At 41.0% G+C, this 20,365-nt stretch overlaps 1 protein-coding gene across 6 annotated transcripts in view; it reads left to right on the top strand.

Annotated features, from left to right (window-relative positions):
- The window catches only part of sema5ba (sema domain, seven thrombospondin repeats (type 1 and type 1-like), transmembrane domain (TM) and short cytoplasmic domain, (semaphorin) 5Ba), a 208,813-nt gene that overhangs the window by 95,185 nt on the left and 93,263 nt on the right, over nt 1-20,365 (top strand). For all 6 annotated transcript variants that reach the window (XR_010804681.1, XM_066686852.1, XM_066686849.1 and 3 more), the window contains 4 exons: nt 190-235; nt 16,964-17,026; nt 18,420-18,518; nt 18,983-19,196. Coding sequence is in view for 5 of the 6 variants with exons in the window: in XM_066686852.1 (XP_066542949.1) it covers nt 190-235; nt 16,964-17,026; nt 18,420-18,518; nt 18,983-19,196 (422 nt within the window). In the remaining variant the exon portion in view is untranslated. The remainder of the gene's footprint in view (nt 1-189; nt 236-16,963; nt 17,027-18,419; nt 18,519-18,982; nt 19,197-20,365) is intronic.

Raw genomic sequence — 20,365 nt, forward strand, 5'->3', positions numbered from 1 at the left:
AAGGTCTAAATTTGGGTTAACAGAGGTGGTTACCAAATCAGTGGAATGTGCTTCATGAGAAAAACCCCAGTCGGGTTTCCTTAGATCCCCTGCTCTTTAAGACTTGTTTAAACCTAAAACTCAGTGTCTGTTGCTTGAGTGACCTACTTCTTCTTCTAATTTCTATCCTTTCTCTAAATTGCTTTCCAGAAACTACCTCTTCCGCCTGAACTTAAGTAACATTTCACTAATACAGGTAAGTGCAAAGCTATATCAGGGCCAAAGCTGATCGAATGCTAACGTCTTCTTGCTGTGGCACTCTTGTCCTCTTAGTAAGGGTTTTGGCAGTCAGGAAATGTTGGCTTACGGTTATTGATTCTTAGAGTGGTTTCAGCTCCCAAACTCATTTACCAAGGCTTCAGAAGTGACAGCAGTGTCCAGAACACAGACTGATTGGGCATCTTTTAATGCAGCTATAATATTTTGACCTGGGCTTGGCACGTTTGAACGGCGGTTTTTGAAGTATAAGCGAGGTCAGCCAGGATGCCCGAAGGCTCGATGAAGATGAGTTGAGCCAGCCGTGCTTGTCCCACCCATGCGGGACATATTTGGCTGAGGTTCATTGTTGTATTAAACACTGGCATGTGGCTGTTGATTGAACCTTAGTGTGGCTCTGGGCTATAGGAACATATTATCTCCAGTTTACAACAACTAGAATGGTTCTGAATGACTCGCACTAAGCTGGAGTCATAAGTATTTGTTATCAGAGAAAGATTCTGTATTCAGGTCCTGTATTTAAGCATTGTTTGTTGTTTTATTGACTTCTTTGGATTTTTGTGAAGTGGCTGGCTTCTCAGTTTTCAGTATTGCTCTTGCTAGCTGAATCTCATACTGTCACTAAATTGTCCCAAAGGAGAAGGTTAGCTGCAATTTCATTTTGTTCCATTTCACCTCAGCCGGTATAGCTCAGTCCAATTCCCGTGGGTGACCCAAAGCTGGGAATAAACAAGACGGATCTTTCTTCATTTGGACTAACTGGAGCGTCACGAGCAGTGCCAGGGTCCAAATCGATGAGCTGATCCAACGGACAGCAGCTGAAGGATAAAGTCTGTGCTGAACAGAATGCCTAAACAACTGCAAAAATAGGAGAAAGAGACATCGTGGGACTGTGTCAAACATCTCTCTCCCCCTGAAGTTCACAGCTTGTAAAATGCAGCTCTAACACCTTGATGGTAATAGTGTTAAGGGCAGATATCCTTTCCTTCTTTTACTTTTTTTCCACGGAGACTGAAAGCACATCGCTCAAAACTGCTGAAGGCATTTCAGTGGTCATTTATCACAGTGTCCACTCTCACTGCCCTACGTGTGTCCTCCTGGGCTTGTTCTTCTTTCCTCCAGCGAGGTATCACTCTTTCCCTCCTTCCCTCACACCATTAGGGTTATTGTGCATTTGTCTGCCAGCCATGGAATGGAGCTGAGCAGCAGCCAGCTCATCTCTGAAATGCGTGTCCCAGTGCCAAACACGCGGGCTTTGGCAGCAGGGCCTCGAGGCCAAAGGGGAGTCTTTTCAACTTTTACCGAGCTGGATGAGGTGAGAAGTGCTGATGCCTTCACTCTGTACACACGCCTGTGCCATTCAGAAAGCTGACCCCTCCAGAACGCCTGCTGTTCCCATTTAAGCAAAAGTATGGAAGCAGGGGATTACTGTGGCCAATGACTCAGCCCAAACCGAGTCATCGTTTTTCAGTTCGCTTAAGTGCTTTCATTGACTCTTAGGTACCATTTCCCCCTAAATATACATTAAGCAACAATGAGAGGCTATTTTCTCTGTCAGTAAATTCACTTTCATTGCTTTGGCTTCTCTTAAAAGCAGTAAAACACTTGGTGATCTCAGGAGAACTCACAAGACAACTAAGGAACTCGAGACTTTATCAGGAAAGAATTGAATCTTGTGTTTTCTAAGAGATTTTTAGTACAGGATGTTGCTGTAAAAACTAAAGTTTTCATGAAACTTTTTTTTTAACTGACAAAAGCACAAAGAAAATATATTGGCTTCATTGACCAGCTTGCTTCTTTTTTGTAAATATGTACAAGTTATGAAATTAATGCCTGCAACACACTCCAAACAATAGTTTGGAAAGAGGAATGTTTACCACCGTGTTACATCACCTTTCCTCTTCATTACACTTTGTAATTCTTTAGCAACTGAGGTTTTGCCAGTGGAGACAGGTAGGACTGCAGACAGGCCAATTAAGCACACACACATGAAGCCTCACTGCTGGAACTAATGCACAATGAGGTCTGGCATTGTTTTGCTGAAATAACCATGGACTTCCAGGGAAAAGACATTGCCTTGAGGGCAGCGTATGTCTTGTTCTAAAAGCCCAATATATGTTCTCCCCATGTCAACGTGGGTTTTCTCCCCGTGTCCATGTAGGTACTCTGGTTTCCTCCCACGGTCCAAAAACACACGTTGGTAGGTGGATTGGCGAGTCAAAGTGTCCGTAGGTGTGGATGTGTGTGTTGCACTGTGAAGGAATGGCGCCTCCTTCAGGGTTTGTCCCTGCCTTGTGCCCAAGGATTCCGGGTAGGCTCCGGACTCACCGCGACCCTGAACTGGATAAGCGGTTACAGACAATGAATGAATTATATAATAGGGTTAGGTTGTAATTTGGCATTAATTCATGTTTTATTTTAAAAATACTCAAACCTTGACTGCCATAAATATTGCCACATGTTACATTTTCATACCTTTTTGCAGGGAACATAATTGTACCTTATTATATTTTATTTGTAGATTTTAAAAGTGTTGATGTCACTTCTCCAGGACATTATAGTTCTATAATGAAATCTGAAAAATAATCACCTCTGGAGGAGAGAAAATAATGTACATTTCAAGAATAATGCTGGATTTTTAAACACTGTTGGACCTGTAAAGGTACATTTGAAGTGTTTGTAACTTAAGTGGCCAGTTATGTATCTCTATCATACATTTTTTGTTTGTTTGTTTGTTTTGTATTTTTTGGAAATATATATTTGAAACAGAATTGAACATAAATAAAAGAAAAGAAAAACTGGTGCAGTGTGTGCCATTCCTCCAATGCTCTCGCAGTGTTCAGCAGAAACAGCAAGTTTTCGCAGCTTCTTCCTCAAGTGGGCCAGTGTATCTGATGGGACCTGCAAGTTGGGACAGCATGAACGAGGAAGATGTGAGCATGCTGGCAGACCCCTGGCAGGACGTTTCTCCTCTCTGGGCAGGCTGACACACCAGGGGGCAGGCGGACGCTCTGATTGAGTCCCACCCACATGCTGTTCCTGCATCTCCAGCTGAGTGTCCCCTGCTCTGCAAGCAAGTCTCATTACAGCAGCGTTAATAGAGGAAATGTGAACAACTCTCCCTTCATCTGCTCTCCTCCTCCTGTATTGATCCTCCCCTCATAGGAGGCGTGTGTGCAAATGGAGCAGATGCGCGTGGATTAGCGCAGATAGACTCAGAGAGAAAGGCTCCTCCGCTGTGAGGCTTCTGCCTACAGCTCAGTGTAAATCAGCTCCTCATTGCTACACTTGTTTATATCTGCTGGTGTGTGACATTAGAATAATGGTTGTTTCCGGCAGAAAGAGATAATCACAGACTCTCCTTGTTGGCAGCATTGTTTGCAAAACTATTTTTCATATGATTGATGCCTAGCAGGCTTTAAAATGCTACTGCGCTACAGCTTATTTAATGTACTCAGCTCAACCCCTTTCTGAAAGTATGTGTAAAATCAAAGGGAACAGATCTGTCTTACAGAAGTGTCTTAGCGATACAACTGTCACAGAGAACATCACTTTCATGCTCTTTGAGCCCGAGACTTGAGCTAAAAGATCCACCACAGACGTCTGGTTTTGGAAGAGGATCTTCGCATGTAACTCGGTTACATCTGAGCTGTCACAGGGTCTTTTAGAAATGGATGAAATGCGTAACCTCAGTGTCACAGAGGAGAGAAACTGCATGAGGATGAAGAGGATGGAGGAAGGTCCTGCTCTGATTGTGTGGACAGGCCCGTATGAGATGAGGATGGTGGCTTTACAAGGCAGGAACGGGAATGGCCAGGGCACATGGTTCATGAAACATCTTCCTAACAGATTTGACTCACTCAAAGTCTGTTTGCATTTCTTGTCTACTCTCTGTGTTAGCATGGGCTGAGACCACTGACCCCAGTGCCACATAATGGTGTTTGATGCCAAACACTAGATTAAAGATTTAAACTGCAAGAAAAGAGCAGCAACCATATTCCATAAATGTAAATGTAAATAAACTCACTCTGTCATGGTTCCAGTCTGTTTTTCCACATCATTATGTTAGGGTGGCCTATTCTGTGTTCTATTTTATCATAACCACATCATATAAGTAGTGCACATATAAGTTTTTGCTGGTGAGGGTAAATGCACAAAAAAGCTACTCTTAAATGCATATCAGTACTTTAATTACATTTCTCTCTCTCTCTCTATTTTATTTTTGTATATTGACACAGCTAGCACATGCCCAGTAGATGTGGCCTAATGGACACTAGTTGGATACCTCCAGTACCAGCAGAAACATTGGGGGCAGTGGGAGTCAAGGAATAGCCCTGTTCCCCTGAGGAAGGCACCTATCCACAAACAGCGTCTGCCCGCTGTCTAAAATGTCTTAAATGCTGTCTACTCTGGGTGTATTCTAAGGGAGGAAGTTGTCCAGTCTGTATGGAATGTTTTGTAAAAAAAAAAAAAAAAAAAAGCTGCCTTCTTATCATTCTAAAACCTCAAAGCTGTAATTAAATGCTAAGAAGAACCTTAGTATATCTGTAATAAAAGCACAAGTTGCTTTAGATTACAGTGGGTACGGAAAGTATTCAGACCCCTTTAAATGTTTCGCTCTTTGTTTCACTGCAGTCATTTGCCAAATGTACATTAATGAGAAATAAAATTTACTTTTTTGATTTTAGCAAATGGCTGCAATGAAACAAAGAGTGAAAAATGGGGTCTGAATACTTTTCGTACCCACTGTAGATGAGCATCTGCTAAATGCCATAAATATAAATGTAAGTGTAATTTGTTGTGATGTCTTGCTGCCTTCGAAAGCCAGTCTCATACGCTGTTCATTTGAAGGTGCCTTCATGTCATAACACTGCCTTCTGAGGCACTGACTCATGAGATTGCATGTTGCTATAAATCAATATGCACTGAATTGCCTTTCTACTTCTCCACCAATGCAAGTTTAATCTAAAAGTGTAATCATTTTATATTGAAATCATGTTTTGAGTGCAGTTGTCAAATGACAGGAGCTGCAATTTTAGTTCTGACCTGCTTTATCAACAAACAGACAAATCATCTTATTTAGAACGTATTTAGAGCAATTAAACACAGAAAAATGCTGTGCAATGTACATAACTACAATTAAATAAAAGCCTGACACTCTACATTCAGTGTTTAAAATCAGTGTTTAAAGCCAGATTATATTTTTCTTATGAAAATCATGCCTGGATGTAAATGTGTGTAAGAAATAAATTGTGATTTAAATCTTAATTGCAATACTGGTTGGAAAATATACACACTTTTCATAAATTGTTCAGCCATGTATTTATATATATATATATATATATATATATATATATATATATATATATATATATATATATAACATGTTTATTTGTGTGTATATATATAACTAATTCTGCTGCTTCACAATTTAACAAAAAATTTTAAAAAAAGTCTTCAGCTGGTGTAATAATTGACTCGGCACAGTTAAATAACTGGCACGGTTTTGTCTTTTGTCCTGGCTGTTGGGATTAAAGTGCTTGTAAATAGCCTTTACAAGCTGTTTGCCTACCAGCAAGTGAAACTGGCAGATTTTCAAATCCAGTTTTCTTCTTAAAGCACAGATAGAAAATATAAACACTGAACCCTTTTAAATGGGTGACTGGTATTTCAGTTTTGCGCATGAAGTTGTTTTTGGCACAAAATATTTGGCAGAAATGCGATTGGACGCTACTTTTAATTTGCAACTTAATGTGAAAAAGTGACCAACCCAATTGCATAAGGTTTAATGAATGAAACAAATGAAATTCATATATATATATATATATACACACACCCAGACACAGGAATGACATGTGTCACAAGAAGAAAAATTCCCGTGTGAATGTAGCTTTGATACATCTTTATTGCATCTGTCCCTTAGTGTAAAGTGCCTCGGACTTACAAAACCTGCATGATGTATTATCTGTAGAAGTTTCATGCTCATAGAAAGGTAAATTCCCTCTGGTCGTCTGGTTCTTCTTCTGTTTTCACTCAGGGTCCAGGTTATAGACTTGGTGTGGTGCTCTGAAAGCTGAGGCATTTCTGGAAATTCGTTGTGCTCTGGACTATAGCGATCAACGTCACAATTGAAATCAAAAGTCAAATTTCCAAGCCACTTGTTTTCCATTGCCTGCTACTACTTATTCATTTTTCTGTTTCTATTGTGCGGAAGAGTTTCCAGAGCCATCCATGAGTCAAATATGCTCAGTGAGCCGAAGCAACGGACTTTCACCAGTTTGCTGTCAGCACCTTGAAAGGTCTGCTATAAATCATTAGTCAGTCTGGCAGGGATTGATAGCCAAATTATAGTGGCAGTTACCAAGTCACAATGTTTCCTTTGACAAAGTGCTCCAAGTCAATAGGAAATGCAGCAATGTTGCTCGTTTTTCACTGCGTTGGGAAGACATTGTTACAGCTGTTCGGACAGAGGCCCCTGTGGTCAAGAGGTGACTGCCCTATTCAGCTGTGTCCATTAAAACAGGAAGTCTCGGACCGCAACGAATGTCAATGGGGGAGTCTTCGGACATGGGAGCTGTGTGGAATCTGTTTTGGTTTGATGTATGCTCTGCTTTCCCGTATACTTTGTTGTCGCCACAAACAACATCCGGCTGAAAGATATTGGACTGGAGCGTGAGTGCGACGGCTGCCGTGCTCATTTATTAGAGTGATCTTGTAACGGTTTATAGGATCACGTAGCTGCTCAGTGCCCCATGATTCCTCTCATATCTCAGAGCTGGAGGGGAGAGCAGGAGGTGCAGCACGATTTGGACAGACCATCAAAATGAAAAAGCGGCCGCATTAAACGGATGCGGTTTGATATTCTCACCCACCGGTCGCCTGCGGTCCAAATTTCAGCTCTCTGACCTCAGAGTCTGATGAGCTGGGGCTGATTTCATTCAGCCAACTGGTGATTAATTCCCCTCTGCAATTTGCGCAGATTTAATTATTGATGTGGTCTTTGTCACTGGGTGGTTATTATATAGCCTCCAGACACCGGAAAGAGTCAAAGACTATAAGAGCACTAGACGACAGACTGGTGGCTGTTGGTTTTTCCAAGGCTTTTATTGAAAATTTGTCCCAGCCCGCGCAAACAGATGTATTTAACTTTTACTTATAAGCTGCGTCTGGTCCGTGTAATGAGGCCGGACTCTTTACGTTCTGAGGAGATGGGAGAGGGGTTTTTTTGGACTGAGGAAATGTATAGCCACAGTACAGTAAGAGACATTGCTCACTGCTCAGAAAGCTGTCAGTGCACTGAGGCAGTTGTGCTCACTCATGGGCCTTTCTCAAATTAAAGCCATCACTCATATCCACATGCACACTGGGTCCCAGGCATGATGTGCTTTTAAACCCTGTGGGGAAATGCTGTCACACTGTTACAACCATGATGTAGAAGTGTAGACAGAAGCATTGCTCAGGCATGATCTCTCACTCTTTCAGTCTCTCACTCTGTTCTGCTCTCTCTCTCCCTCCCTTAACTCAGTTCAGTTGTTGTTGTCGTTATACACTTTCAAAACACCTTTTGAGGGCAATTGTGAGTATTTGTTTAATACATTAATGGGACGTGAATAAAACAGTTGTATCTAATATCGGAATATTTTAAGTCCCCTTTTCTCTCGAGGGCAGCAGTAGGTAATATTTGTTTATTTGAGCTTGCACTGTGTCTGTGATCATTTGGAAGGTAGCATATCAACAGCTAGGAGAAAATATAGCTACATAATCAGCCAATTTGGATATACAGGGTGAGTCAAAAGCCGGAGGACTTCGGTCTCCTCCCACAGTTCAAAAACACATGTTGGTGGATTGGCAACTCAAGTGTCCATAGGTCATAGATGTGTGTGAGTGTATGGGTCGTCTTAAGAAGGATTTGCGCCCCCTCCAGGATGTGTTCCTGCCTTGTGCCCAGGGATTCCTTGTAACCCTATATATTTGTGTGTGTGTGTAAAACTATTTGATATACAACTATGATTAGTACATGTTACGAAATGAAATGCAAGCTGACAGAGTTATTCTTCTTAAGTTATTAAAAATGTCTACCTATCAGTCATTGTATTTGTAGTGGAATTTAATCAGGGTGCTTTTGATATAAAGGTTTCTATTCTACCTATTTGTTCAAATATTTTTCAATCCTATGGTAATAGGAAGGACATAGCTGAAGGTTATATTTGCACATATTTGTCACAAAGTTAAAACATTGTTTTATAGAAATATGATATTTTTTGACATTTTTTTATTTAAAGTTTAAATAATTTTTTAAACATGTTCACTGAGAAGTACATGCTGGGAGTAACACAGCCAAACAGAACCTAAATCAGGCTGTTTAGATTGACCACTAATTCACCCTTTGGACCGTGGTGCGAGTGTGTGTGTTCCTGTCACCACTACTGTAAAGAAATACTCTACCGGTGTCTGTACATGAACGATGTTTGTCACGCCCGCTTCTCAGGGCTCCATATCCCATAATGCTCCAGACGATCACGTGACTCCACACCAGTCCCATTCACCTGAATTCTAATCATGCACACCTGTTTGTCTCCTTATATAAACCTCAGTCATTTTCCCAGTCCTTGCTGAGTATTGCTGTGGTTATTTCCCTGCATACAAAGCGGTCTCTATTATCTGAGTTATCTTGCTATCCTGTTGCCTACTCCTCGTCTGTCTTTTCGGTTTACGTCTTTTGCCTCGTCCTTTCAGTATTGTTGATCCTCTCTGGTTCTGGACCCTGCCTGTTTTCAACTACGCTATCTGTTACATCCCTGAGGTACTGTCTGCTCTCTGTTGGACCCTTTGCTTGTTTTTTGACTTCGCTTTTGGACTCGTTTAATAAAACTCTATTTGTGATCCGCAATTGTCGGCTCTCTGTCTGTTCGTGACAATGTTAGAAAAATATGATTTTGTGTTTGTTGCAGAGATATGTATTTTTATATATTGATATATCAAATTTGATTTTTTTTTTATCTTTGGTTTTGCATAGTTTGAGGGGCAAGTAGACATTTTCTCAAAGTTAAGAATGTGTTTTCCCTCTCCAGTAGATTTGCCCTCTTGAAGAATCATAGTTTAGTTTTGAGAGTGCCTCAACATTGGTCAGTTTAGGAGAATCTGTGGTTGTGAAAGTAAAAATACACAAATCCCTCTCTCTCTTTCTCTTTCCCTTCTCTCTCTCTCTCAAACCCAAAGTAAATGCTTGCTTTCAGCCCAGCTGTGCAGCTTCAGATGATTACCCATTTCCTTCTTCACATTCACACACTCGCTGTGCTCAACACAATACAATGTAGTTCCCTTCATTCAGTTCTGCTAAAAGGGCACGCATCTCCACGCTACACTGACTCCATTTTTCAGAGCAGTCATTGGCTATAGCCAGCGCAAAGGGCTATGCTGGAATGAGGAGAGAGGTAGTAGTGTGTGTGTGTGTGTGTGTGTGTGTGTGTGTGCTGAGGGGTGTGTTGAGAATTGGGGGATGAGTGTGTGCTGGGGGAGTTTAGCATGCTTGAGTGCGTATCTGCGCCCCCTTGTGTAGGCATCAGTGTTGCAGGACAATGAGGCAGAGGCATTGGAAGTCCTGTCACATCCTTCAGGGCGGTGCTGAGTGCAGGGACCAGTCCGGCTGAATGGAGAACTGTTAAAGGACAGAGCCAGGCGGTGTCCGGGGCGGCCCATTGAAGCCTGCAGACCTTCAAGCTCCGCCACTTAGATGGATAGCCCCCCTACTGCAGGCAGAAATGGGGTGGAGCTTATGCACCTTAATCAGACCAAGCACAACTTAGTATGCAAATGAGAAGCTGCTCTCTAGACCAGTTGAACTTGAGGGGTGTTTTTGTGGGAAAATATCCTGTGTGTAAATGAGAAATGCTTACACTGAGTAGGGCAGGGAAGGAGAGATGTTCTTGTTCTGCCAGATGGCACTGAGAAATACAATAACAAGTCTAGAAAGAAACGGACAGTGCAGTAGATATTATTTTCCTTTGAGTCTGCAAGCTGCCAGATACATTATCAATGTTGTTACTTTAAACTCAGTGGGATATTTATATGAAAATTGGTTTGAAATTAGTTATGTTTTTTAGAGCTCGTATTTTGAAGGCATAATCAGCAGTAATGTTGTTCTTTATTTTTCCCATTATGTATTTTCAAATTAATAGAAGCAATAGAATATTGGGGATAAAACAACAAAGGATTTTCATACTGTGGGCTTTGAATCTCCTCCACCATTACAAATTCACTCTTATTAAAAATTTAATTTTACATACTGTCGCTGTTCAAAAAAAAACGTATGTCCATTTTTATTGACGTTTAGTTTACTTGAACACAGCAGCTGTCCTTCACACTGTGTGAAAATTCCATGATGAATGTACCAATAGAAATACTCCAAAATTATTTGGAATAAAATCTTTTTAAATTGGCTTCCATTGAAAGTAAAGACTACTCCCTGTGTCTGCGTGGGTTTCATTGTCACACAGTGTCCTAGGGTTGTGGGTTCAAGTCCTGCTCCAGGTTACTGACTGTGAGGAATTTGGTGTGTTCTCCCTGTGTCTGTGTGGGTTTCCATCGGGTGCTCCGGTTTCCTCCCATGGTCCAAAAACACATGTTGGTAGGTGGATTGGCGGCTCAAATGCGTCCATAGGTGTGAGTGTGTGTCACCCTGCAAAGAACTGGAACCCCTTCTAGGGTGTGTTCCCGCCTTGCGCCCAGGCATTCCAAGTAGGCTCCAGACCCACCGCAGCCTTGAACTGGACAAGTGCTTACAGAAAATGAATGAATACATGAATGAAAGTGAAGAAGACTTGTCCTTCTCCTGTAATGTTGCTATTTTGGAGATCCATGTTTTTCTGTGGACAGCAATGATATATTGTAATGTAGGAACTGTTAGTTCAGATATATTTCACAGAGCCAACTTAAGGTGCCGTTACTACACCGTCTGTTGTTAGTTCAACCATATTTCACATTCCAGTTTGTTAACTGAATTTGGAACCATTCGGTGCATTTCCACCAACATAAACTGGTTTGTGAACCAGAAAAATTCATTCCCAGCTGGAACCAAAGAACAGTAGGTTCTTCAGTGTGAACCGTGGCTGAATAATAGGAAATAAGACAGGAACTCACTCCATTTGTGTGTGTTTCTGGGGCTGTGTTTGGCGTGACACCATTGGTTGGTTAGTTCACAGGCTCAGCAGGACAGCTCGGAATTCATATAATATCATATATATGAATCATATAATATTCAATAATACTTTTTATTTCTCACAGAGAGGGGAGGACTGCTGAATGTGTCTTATTTCACTTGAGTGTGTGACTGAAATATTGTAAAGGGAAGTGGTGGGGAGACCTTTTGTGGCTTTAGTGTGTTCATAAAATTCTATATAACCGCACAGCCACATTAAATTTCACATACTTTAACCAGTTACATTGAATAAATAAGTAATTGTAATTCTTAATATTTTATATATATATATATATATATATATATATATATATATATATATATATATATATATAACCAAACAAAACTTGAACAAAACTCCTTTTTTCATTTCTATATTTATTAGTCCTCCATATTTTCTGTACAACACAATCACATAATACAAACCACATGTAAACAAAGACATTGATATGAAGCACCAAAGCTTCTCCAGACCTTCCAAAGACAAAGGTATGTATTTTGAGCTTTCCTGTTTTTGAAATGCCAAAAACACCTCTGTGACAACGGCTATATGGTTAATGGCGGTCTGGCTAAATTAGGCTTGCCTAGTTTCTCTTTGCTGGTTTCTGTATGATGTTCATTCGGAATGTGCTTAACCAGTTCCTCATGTTGAACTGTCTAACAGAATATACCTTGACAGTGACAAGCAGCAGGTGCTAGGAGGTGCCCAGGGGACGCCGGGCAGCGTCCCGTGATGCGTTCCTCACTTCCCATATTCATGGATCATAATTAGTTGTCACACCTGATATTTGTCATGTCTGACAGAAACAATGGCCTTGTCAGCAATAGCACACCGCAAGTGAAAATGTGTCACTCTCAGCCGTCCTGCTCACGCTGCTGTGCACATTAGCATTTCCTTATTATTCAACACTGAATTTAATTCCGTTTTTAACACATCATCAGTGTCTCTCTAACGTATAAATAATTGCTGAGTATTTTATCCTTGCATTACAAATTCATGACATCCTTTATTACTGCTCACCACAGTCAGAGCACTTATTGTGACCAACGTTTCTGAAGCTGAAAAAGTTTGTGAAAAGGGATTTCACACACAGTTGCGAGGACAATTGCTGGCTGAGACTGTATGCGGGTGCATACACACACACACACACACCACACACACACTTCCCTAAGTGAAATTATGTTTCAGAGCTGCATCAGAGAGCACTGTCTTAATAAACTCAGCTGTCATTTACTGTCTGTCTTCATCTACTGCAGCTCTCCAACCTCCAAAACTCCTGCCTGCAGTTTCAGCTGTTATGAATATTACTGTGCCACACTGTTTTTACTGTGACAGATTAAAATTTTTCTAATGGGGATGTTATATATCTAGACAATAAGTCTTAAATACAGAAATCTAAAAGCTGCGTTTCCGATTGGGAAATACAGTCATAATACATTATGTGCATCACAATTTTTCAGTGGTTTGACACTGAATTTGGATAATAATAATAGTAATAATAATAATTTTGGAATTAGCATAATATTACATTAAACATAATATTACCTATAATCCACATAATATTCCAGAATTGAAACCCTGTCTTTTGGTTGACATTTTCAATCCACAGGAACTGTGAAATCTAACTGTTCACCAGATTTAACTGTTGTTTATGATTTTAGGCTCAAATTGTGTTGTAGGTAGCAAATAAAAGCAACAAGTTCAAAATCAAACCCACATCGAGTGTTTCCGCAGAGGCCTTAATTACCAGCATTTCTTAGTGAATAGGCAATTACATAATTATAGGTATGCGCTCTTGATCTACATTACCTCATCAGACTGTTTTTCTTCCGAATGAAACGCTTGTCAGGAGGAATTTACCATTCAGGGAGTTCATCCACCCCCCCATTGAAAAGCCAGCATTGGCGCTTGGCTGCCATGTGGACGTTAGTTCCCCCAAGGGTGGCAAAGTCCCAGGCAGGGCATTGTGGCCCTCACCAAACATGGCTTTTCACAGGCCCACTTCTTAGAATGAGCTCTGCGAATGGCAGTGGAGGCCTGGCATTGTTCCAGTGTGGTGAGAAGAGGGGGACCGCCGTGGCTAAGGTCAGGGTTAAGCTCACGGATTCTTCTGCAAACGGCTTCACACACAAGATGGTAATGACCCGAGCTATGACTCACCGCAAAGGCATTCGTCACAAACAACTCCCCCCGCCCCATTTCATCCTCACACACACACAGCATGTTGAAAAATGCAGCTTTTCAGTTTGTCTGAGTGGTGGGGTCTATTGGGCATGGCATCGCTCCTCCGTACCTGACAGCTGGGGCGGAGAGAGGCAGTAGGAGGGAGGTGGAAAGCATAAGTCACAGTCTCATTGAAACACTGGAGCTATGACGTTATTGCTGAATGAGAGACCATCAGGGACACGGCAGGTTTTGAAGAGCCTCTTGCTCTGTTGTTGTAGTTTGAAGTGCCTGGACTCTGTTCACCTTAGTCTTTCCAGTGCTGCCTCTCTCTGTGCGGACCATATGGGATCACTCGTGTTAATCAAATCATATCACAGATAAATATAGCTTTATTACCAGCCCTAATTGGTTGCCTACTGCCTTGTGAGGACTTTAAAATGACTACACTTTTCCCTGATAACGACAAAGGGTCCTCTCTGTACAGCACACCAGCACCGAGTCCGTTCCCCCAACTCGACTCTCAAACCTATTTTCTGGGTCTGCTTTTTCGTGTATTGCATTTACATGGATGCTTCTGCTCAGGCCAGAATGACCCACAGCAAGACAAAACATGGTGGGCAAGTGTTGTGGACAACTAAACCTTTCGGCTCTATCTACAGAGCTCAAACAGCCCCTTAAGTAGAGCGAGTCGGAATAGTGAACACCCTGCCCAGCTGAGAATAGAGACAAGGAGAGTAGAATACAAAGGGAGCGGATGGCGAGGAACACACAAGAGTTTCTTACGAATGGTCCATGCCAACTTTTCGCTCTGTCCCTTCTTACACACACACACAAACACACTGGGCCAAGCAGAAAAGGGCTATTTTTAGGAGAGACAGACCAAACCAAGAGCTGATACCCAGGAGATTGCGAGGGCAGTGTCTCTGAAAGAGATGAAGACAATAGGTTTTAACATAAGCATTTATTTATGTCATGATTGCAGAAAAGATAACAAAGCAAATTGCACAGAAGCCTAAACTCATTTTCATTATCAATACTCAAGTCTTTATTAAAGCTTCCTTTTTTTTCTTGCCTACAGTTTTTCATTTGTGCATACCTCCAGTTTAGAAGTTGGTTGATTTATTTATTTTTTTTTCCCCTTCTCGTGGTTTTATGCTGATCCCAGACATATTCAACAATGTTGAGGTCTTGGCTCTGGTTTAGCCATTCCACTATTCTGAGAATAGTATGTTCTTTGATCAATAAGTACGTCTTTATATTCTCAGCTGTGTCATTAGGGCTTTACCACTCAAAGAGCCATTTGGACCCGTTTCACACAGTAAAGAAAACACTGAGCCACAAAATCCTTTTGAAAATTTACATGAAATAACACTGCATATAACAGGGGTTTCTTTTGCCTTTGTGCTTTGTATAAACAAACTATACTGTGTTACATTTATGTGTTATTATTTATTACTGAACGACTGCAGAAAAATGAAATAACATTTCTGCATGCAACAAAACATTTTTAACTCAGAAAAAAAGACGTTGGGTTGACGGTTAAGTAAAATACTTAATGTCTATTTGAGTCCTTGTAGTAATGGAAAAAAAAAACATCATCCTTTTACTGGCAACGTGCAGTCAGCTGTCAAAAAGTTCAAGAAACCGCACACTGGCGGGTGTCGCACGTTGGAAGTTGTGACATGTATTAAGAGCAACAAAATATTTTAAATATTAAAATATTTTAGATGGGTGGCACAGTGGCGCAGCAGGTAGTGTCGCAGTCACACAGCTCCAGGGGCCTGGAGGTTGTGGGTTCGATTCCCGCTCCGGATGACTGTCTGTGAGGAGTTGGTGTGTTCTCCCCGTGTCTGCGTGGGATTCCTCTGGGTGCTCCGGTTTCCTCCCACAGTCCAAAAACACACGTTGGTAGGTGGATTGGCGACTCAAAAGTGTCTGTAGGTGTGAGTGTGTGTGTGTGTGTGTGTGTGTGTGTGTGTGTGTGTGTCTGTGTTGCCCTGTGAAGGACTGGCGCCCCCTCCAGGGTGTATTCCTGCCTTGCGCCCAATGATTCTAGGTAGGCTCTGGACCCACCGCGACCCTGAACTGGATAAGCGCTTACAGATAATGAATGAATGAATGAAAATATTTTAGATGTTACAAGATCGCCATAATCTTCATAGAATTACATTTTGAAAATGAACAAACTAAAATAAAATACATTTTAATTAAATGCTCAGTAATTATTTTCAAAAGCTGAGCCGCATCAGAGGGATCAAAGAGCCGCGGGTTGCCGACCCCTGCCTTAGGGAAATCAACATTTCCCTATTCTTTAATGTGTATTTCATAAAATTGACATTTTTGCATTGTACTCAGCACTGAAAATGCCATTATATTAAACAAATCACCAACATTAGACATTAGACCGCCGCGTTGCGTTCGGGACATGGTTAAGTTATTTGTACTGGTGTGACCAGTATATAAAAAAATTCATATAATTAAAAAAAAAAATTTTTGGTGCGAACCAGGAGTCCACCCAGCACTAAGACATTGTTATAAATCCCCAGATTTACTCGGTTTCTGACCTCGTTTGACTGATCGTTGTGGACCAGGTTCTAGGAGTGTTTGATTGTTTGTGGTGTACTGCCTTTTGTTATTTCCAAAGCCCTCAGATTTAAACATTATAACCTAACCACAATATGTTTTAAATGTTTTATTCATTGGTTCAGTCAATTTGAAGTAAACAGATGCACATTTGTGTTACATTTTGTAAGTAAATAGACCAGAGTAATTTTCCGAAATGACATGGAATAAAGTTTTTACTTCGGCTTCTCTTGAGAGTTAAGAAATATATTTTCTTTCACCTGTAAAGTAGCTGTAAAGTAGCTGTTATGATTAAGATAATATATGGAGTATTTTGTTCTGACAATGACTTATACAGTAGAATTGTTTTTATGGGTGCATGAATTTGGACAGCATCTGGCCAGGAATGTTAGTTTCCTTTATAAATGAACAATAGATAGAGTAGGTAACCCTAAGGGTTATAATTGGGCCAAGGAAAATGGAGACGCTGAAGCTGGTGAAAGGAAGAGGGACTAGGTTTCCTCGCCTGAATGAAACTAGGTGACGGCATTTACATGCAAATTCACTTGCGTCTTCCAACTGTTTCTTTACCTCATCCATTCCAACCGCAGCCTCTCTTATTACACTGTTTACACAGTAAACAAAGCTCTGTCAGGTTTATGTCTTTTCATACATCTGGCTAAGTGCAGTGTTGCTGTTGTTTAACCTGCTATGTGCTAAACCTCTGCTGGACAGCAGTGAATACTGCAAGTCACTTTCCAACGTTTATTCTGGTTTCCTAGGCGACGGAATGGGGCCCAGACGAAGACACCAGGAGGTCCTGTCAAAGCAAAGGGAAGACAGAGGTAACTTTGAGCCCCCACTTTCACAGCTGAATAGCAACATTTCTTTCAAGAAAGCTGGCAGCCGATTGGCTGAAGGAGAGAGCGTTGTTTGGGCTTGTTGCAGGACACTGGCTGCTGTGTACTTAGTGATTGATACACAGCCTGGTTTGTTGTGAGTAGTGCTTCTCCAAAAACATAAAAGGAGACTATTATCTTACATCAGGACTTAGGAGCATGTTAACTGAAACAGCGCTGTGTTTTATGATGGAAATAAAATGCATCTCTCCTTAGAATTTCAGACAAGTCTTCAAGTCTAAAAAGAGATAACAGGCAAGAAAAGCAATCTTGTGTGAAACCTAGACCTTCAAACCTATGTAGACCCTCACGTGACCCAGTGGTTGTTTTAATGAGACATGAACACAAAATAATATTTGAAACCATACTATAATACATATTTGTGGCCTCAGTGTATTATTTTGTGGTCACATCTTATTAAAACCAACATCATAGGGGCTCCATACACATCTGACCTCATATGGTCTTTGATTTGAGAGATATAATTTAGGATTAACAAATTTAACATAGCTTCGGGGGGAAAAAGGGAAGCACCTTTTTTTTCATGTAACATTTTATAGTTATTGACAGAAACATGAAGAAACCAAATGACCTGGCCTTTTCATTATGGAAGTGTTTATAGTAATTCGCTCAGTTCCTCCAAAAGCTGGCCTTCCCCTCTGTCAGCACTGATGTGCCAATCGCTTGTTCAGTAATTGATGAAATATAAAACAACATGGCAGCCGCTCTCATCTAAAGTGGAGAGCACAAACCACTGTCAATTTCCTCACTGCTAATGTATGCCATGCGCCACACTCTCCGAGACGCTCTGATATCTATGCAGAGTGCTTCAGACATCCCTCCCTCTCTCCCTCTTTCTCTCTGTCTGTTTGAAGTACAGCCTCTCTTATTCTCCATGCATGCTTAACCAAAGTGAAGGAAATCTTCACATCTCTTCATATGCCTGACCTGGGGGCACTTACTATTAACCTATACATTAATTACAATGATCTAGTAAGTTACTTGGTAATGACTTTTCAGATTGGGACAATACCTCTGTTGAGGATGCTGGACATGTTTAACTGCTAAAAAAATATGTTTTAAGTACATTATTTAATAGTAAGAAGTCATGCACCACTTTAAAATCCACATTGTATTTTTACTACAGTGAGCCGGAAAATTACAAGATAGGTGCTTTAATGTGTAACTTGTATATTTCTATATTGCTTAACATAACACATTGAGATATAACAGAACAAATGAAATAATTCTTTTTGCATGTATTTCACTTATATATACCTTCCCACATCCCTGTTAGGGTTATTGTTGCATTACACTAAAACTAATACTTCATTTGCAGGTAGAGTGTCAAAACTACATTCGCGTTCTACTGGTCAACAAGACAGAGGTGATGACCTGTGGTACCAATGCCTTTCAGCCTCTGTGCATCACCAGAGAGGTAAGAAGTGATGATAATGACCCTGGGATTAGTTTAAGGAGTAATCAGTCATTCTCTCCAGTGGTTTTTCTCTATGTTAATATACAGCCAGTACACCGATACCCAAAGGGCTGAATGTGCCTGTGATTCTTAACTTACAACCTCTTTTAAACATGGCCACTGCCATGTGGGGGACCTGCTCTGTGCATGAACTGGTTCATTCAGGGCCCAAAAGATAAAATCCACACACTAATAAATATTGTTTGATTCTTTCAGTTTTGGGGCCATTTTAAGATATAAAACACCACATGGAATTGACTCCTGACTCACAAGGGGGTGCTTTTGTGCTTCATGTCAGTAACACTTTGTGTCCTTGTTAAAAAAGAAGATACATGTTTTTAATGTTCTTCTAGCTTTTTCCTCATGTCCTTCAACTTGTAATAAATCTCTTGCCATCTTTTCTTTTGATCCGTCTCCTCTTTCAGGTGGGAAACATGAGCAGTGTATTGGAGAGAGTGAATGGAGTGGCCCGATGCCCCTACGATCCCCGCCATAACTCGACAGCAGTGGTCACAGAGAGTGGAGAGCTGTACGCTGCCACCGTCATCGACTTCTCCGGTCGGGACCCAGTCATTTACCGCAGCCTGGGTGGAATGCCACCTCTTAGGACCGCCCAGTACAACTCCAAATGGCTCAACGGTATGGGCGCTTTATTCTGGAATACTTTTTAGATGTCTGAGTAAGTCAATTTGCTTATAGCTTTATCGCAATATCTAGAATTGAGAATCTGATGGAGTCAAATATGCTGGTGTGATTAAAAACCTCCCACTGTGTTGTAGTAATTGAGTTCAGTCTGCAAATTAATGGTGTCAGACTTGTCTTGGCCTCAATATTACGTTTACTTCACGTTAGTCTTGATCCTGGCTTAATAAGGATGCTTAAATTCTTCTCAAGACCAGTTAAGAGCAAGGCTCCTTACCTGCTGTTGGTGGTAAATTAACTTTTCCATTTTTTTTTATTTTACTAAAATTATTGGATGTCAAGAACATATTAAAACAGAATAAAATCTTAATCATTTTCAGTGATTATTAACGGTTTAAATTTCAAATAGAATGGTCTACTATAATTTAATTTTGAATTATTCTCTGCTGCTTTGGCTTGGATTTGTTCTTGGTCTAACCTCTAATTAGATTTGGCAAAAGTAAACGTAACACTCCAGTGTGTCATTCTAAATTCTTGGCAAAATTCAAGGAAATATTTTTACTTTCTGGACATGAACATGCCAACTCTGCCTTTAATGGTTGTGACTTTTCTTATTATTTCTAGTATTATCCAAACCAATTATTATATATTAATGTGATGTTATATATAGCATAATTTTTTTGGACCTCTAGATGTTACATGATGATATAATTAGTGGTAATAATTCTCCAGTGTCTCATGTCGTTAAAGCTCACCCTTCCTTATAGAGCGGCAGCCCTTTCTATGCTAGGAGCTGCAAATCCACATCACCACAATCATTTCTCTGGCATCAACAGAAGCTTTTCACAGTAATCCAGGTCAGGCAGGGGAAACGACAGCCATGCGCGAGCACACGAGACTCAGTGAACCTCCTGAAAGAGTCAAGAGGTGTCAATAAACTCCAGGCTGCTGATGCTGCACCCATTCCCCATCACAATATACTTCTTGACACTGACAGAAAAGAGCGGGGAGAAGCTTCCGGAGCTGGAGTGATAATTCAGCTCCGCAGGCCAGGAATATAGCGCATGAGTGGGGTGGAACGCTGTGCTCGGCCAGCCAGTGGTGTAATTATTCCTCGCAGCAGGGAGAGGGTGAAATTGCTGCTGCAATGCTCCACTCCACCAGAG

This window comes from Hoplias malabaricus, chromosome 12 (assembly GCF_029633855.1).
Source record: "Hoplias malabaricus isolate fHopMal1 chromosome 12, fHopMal1.hap1, whole genome shotgun sequence".
Taxonomy (NCBI): domain Eukaryota; kingdom Metazoa; phylum Chordata; class Actinopteri; order Characiformes; family Erythrinidae; genus Hoplias; species Hoplias malabaricus.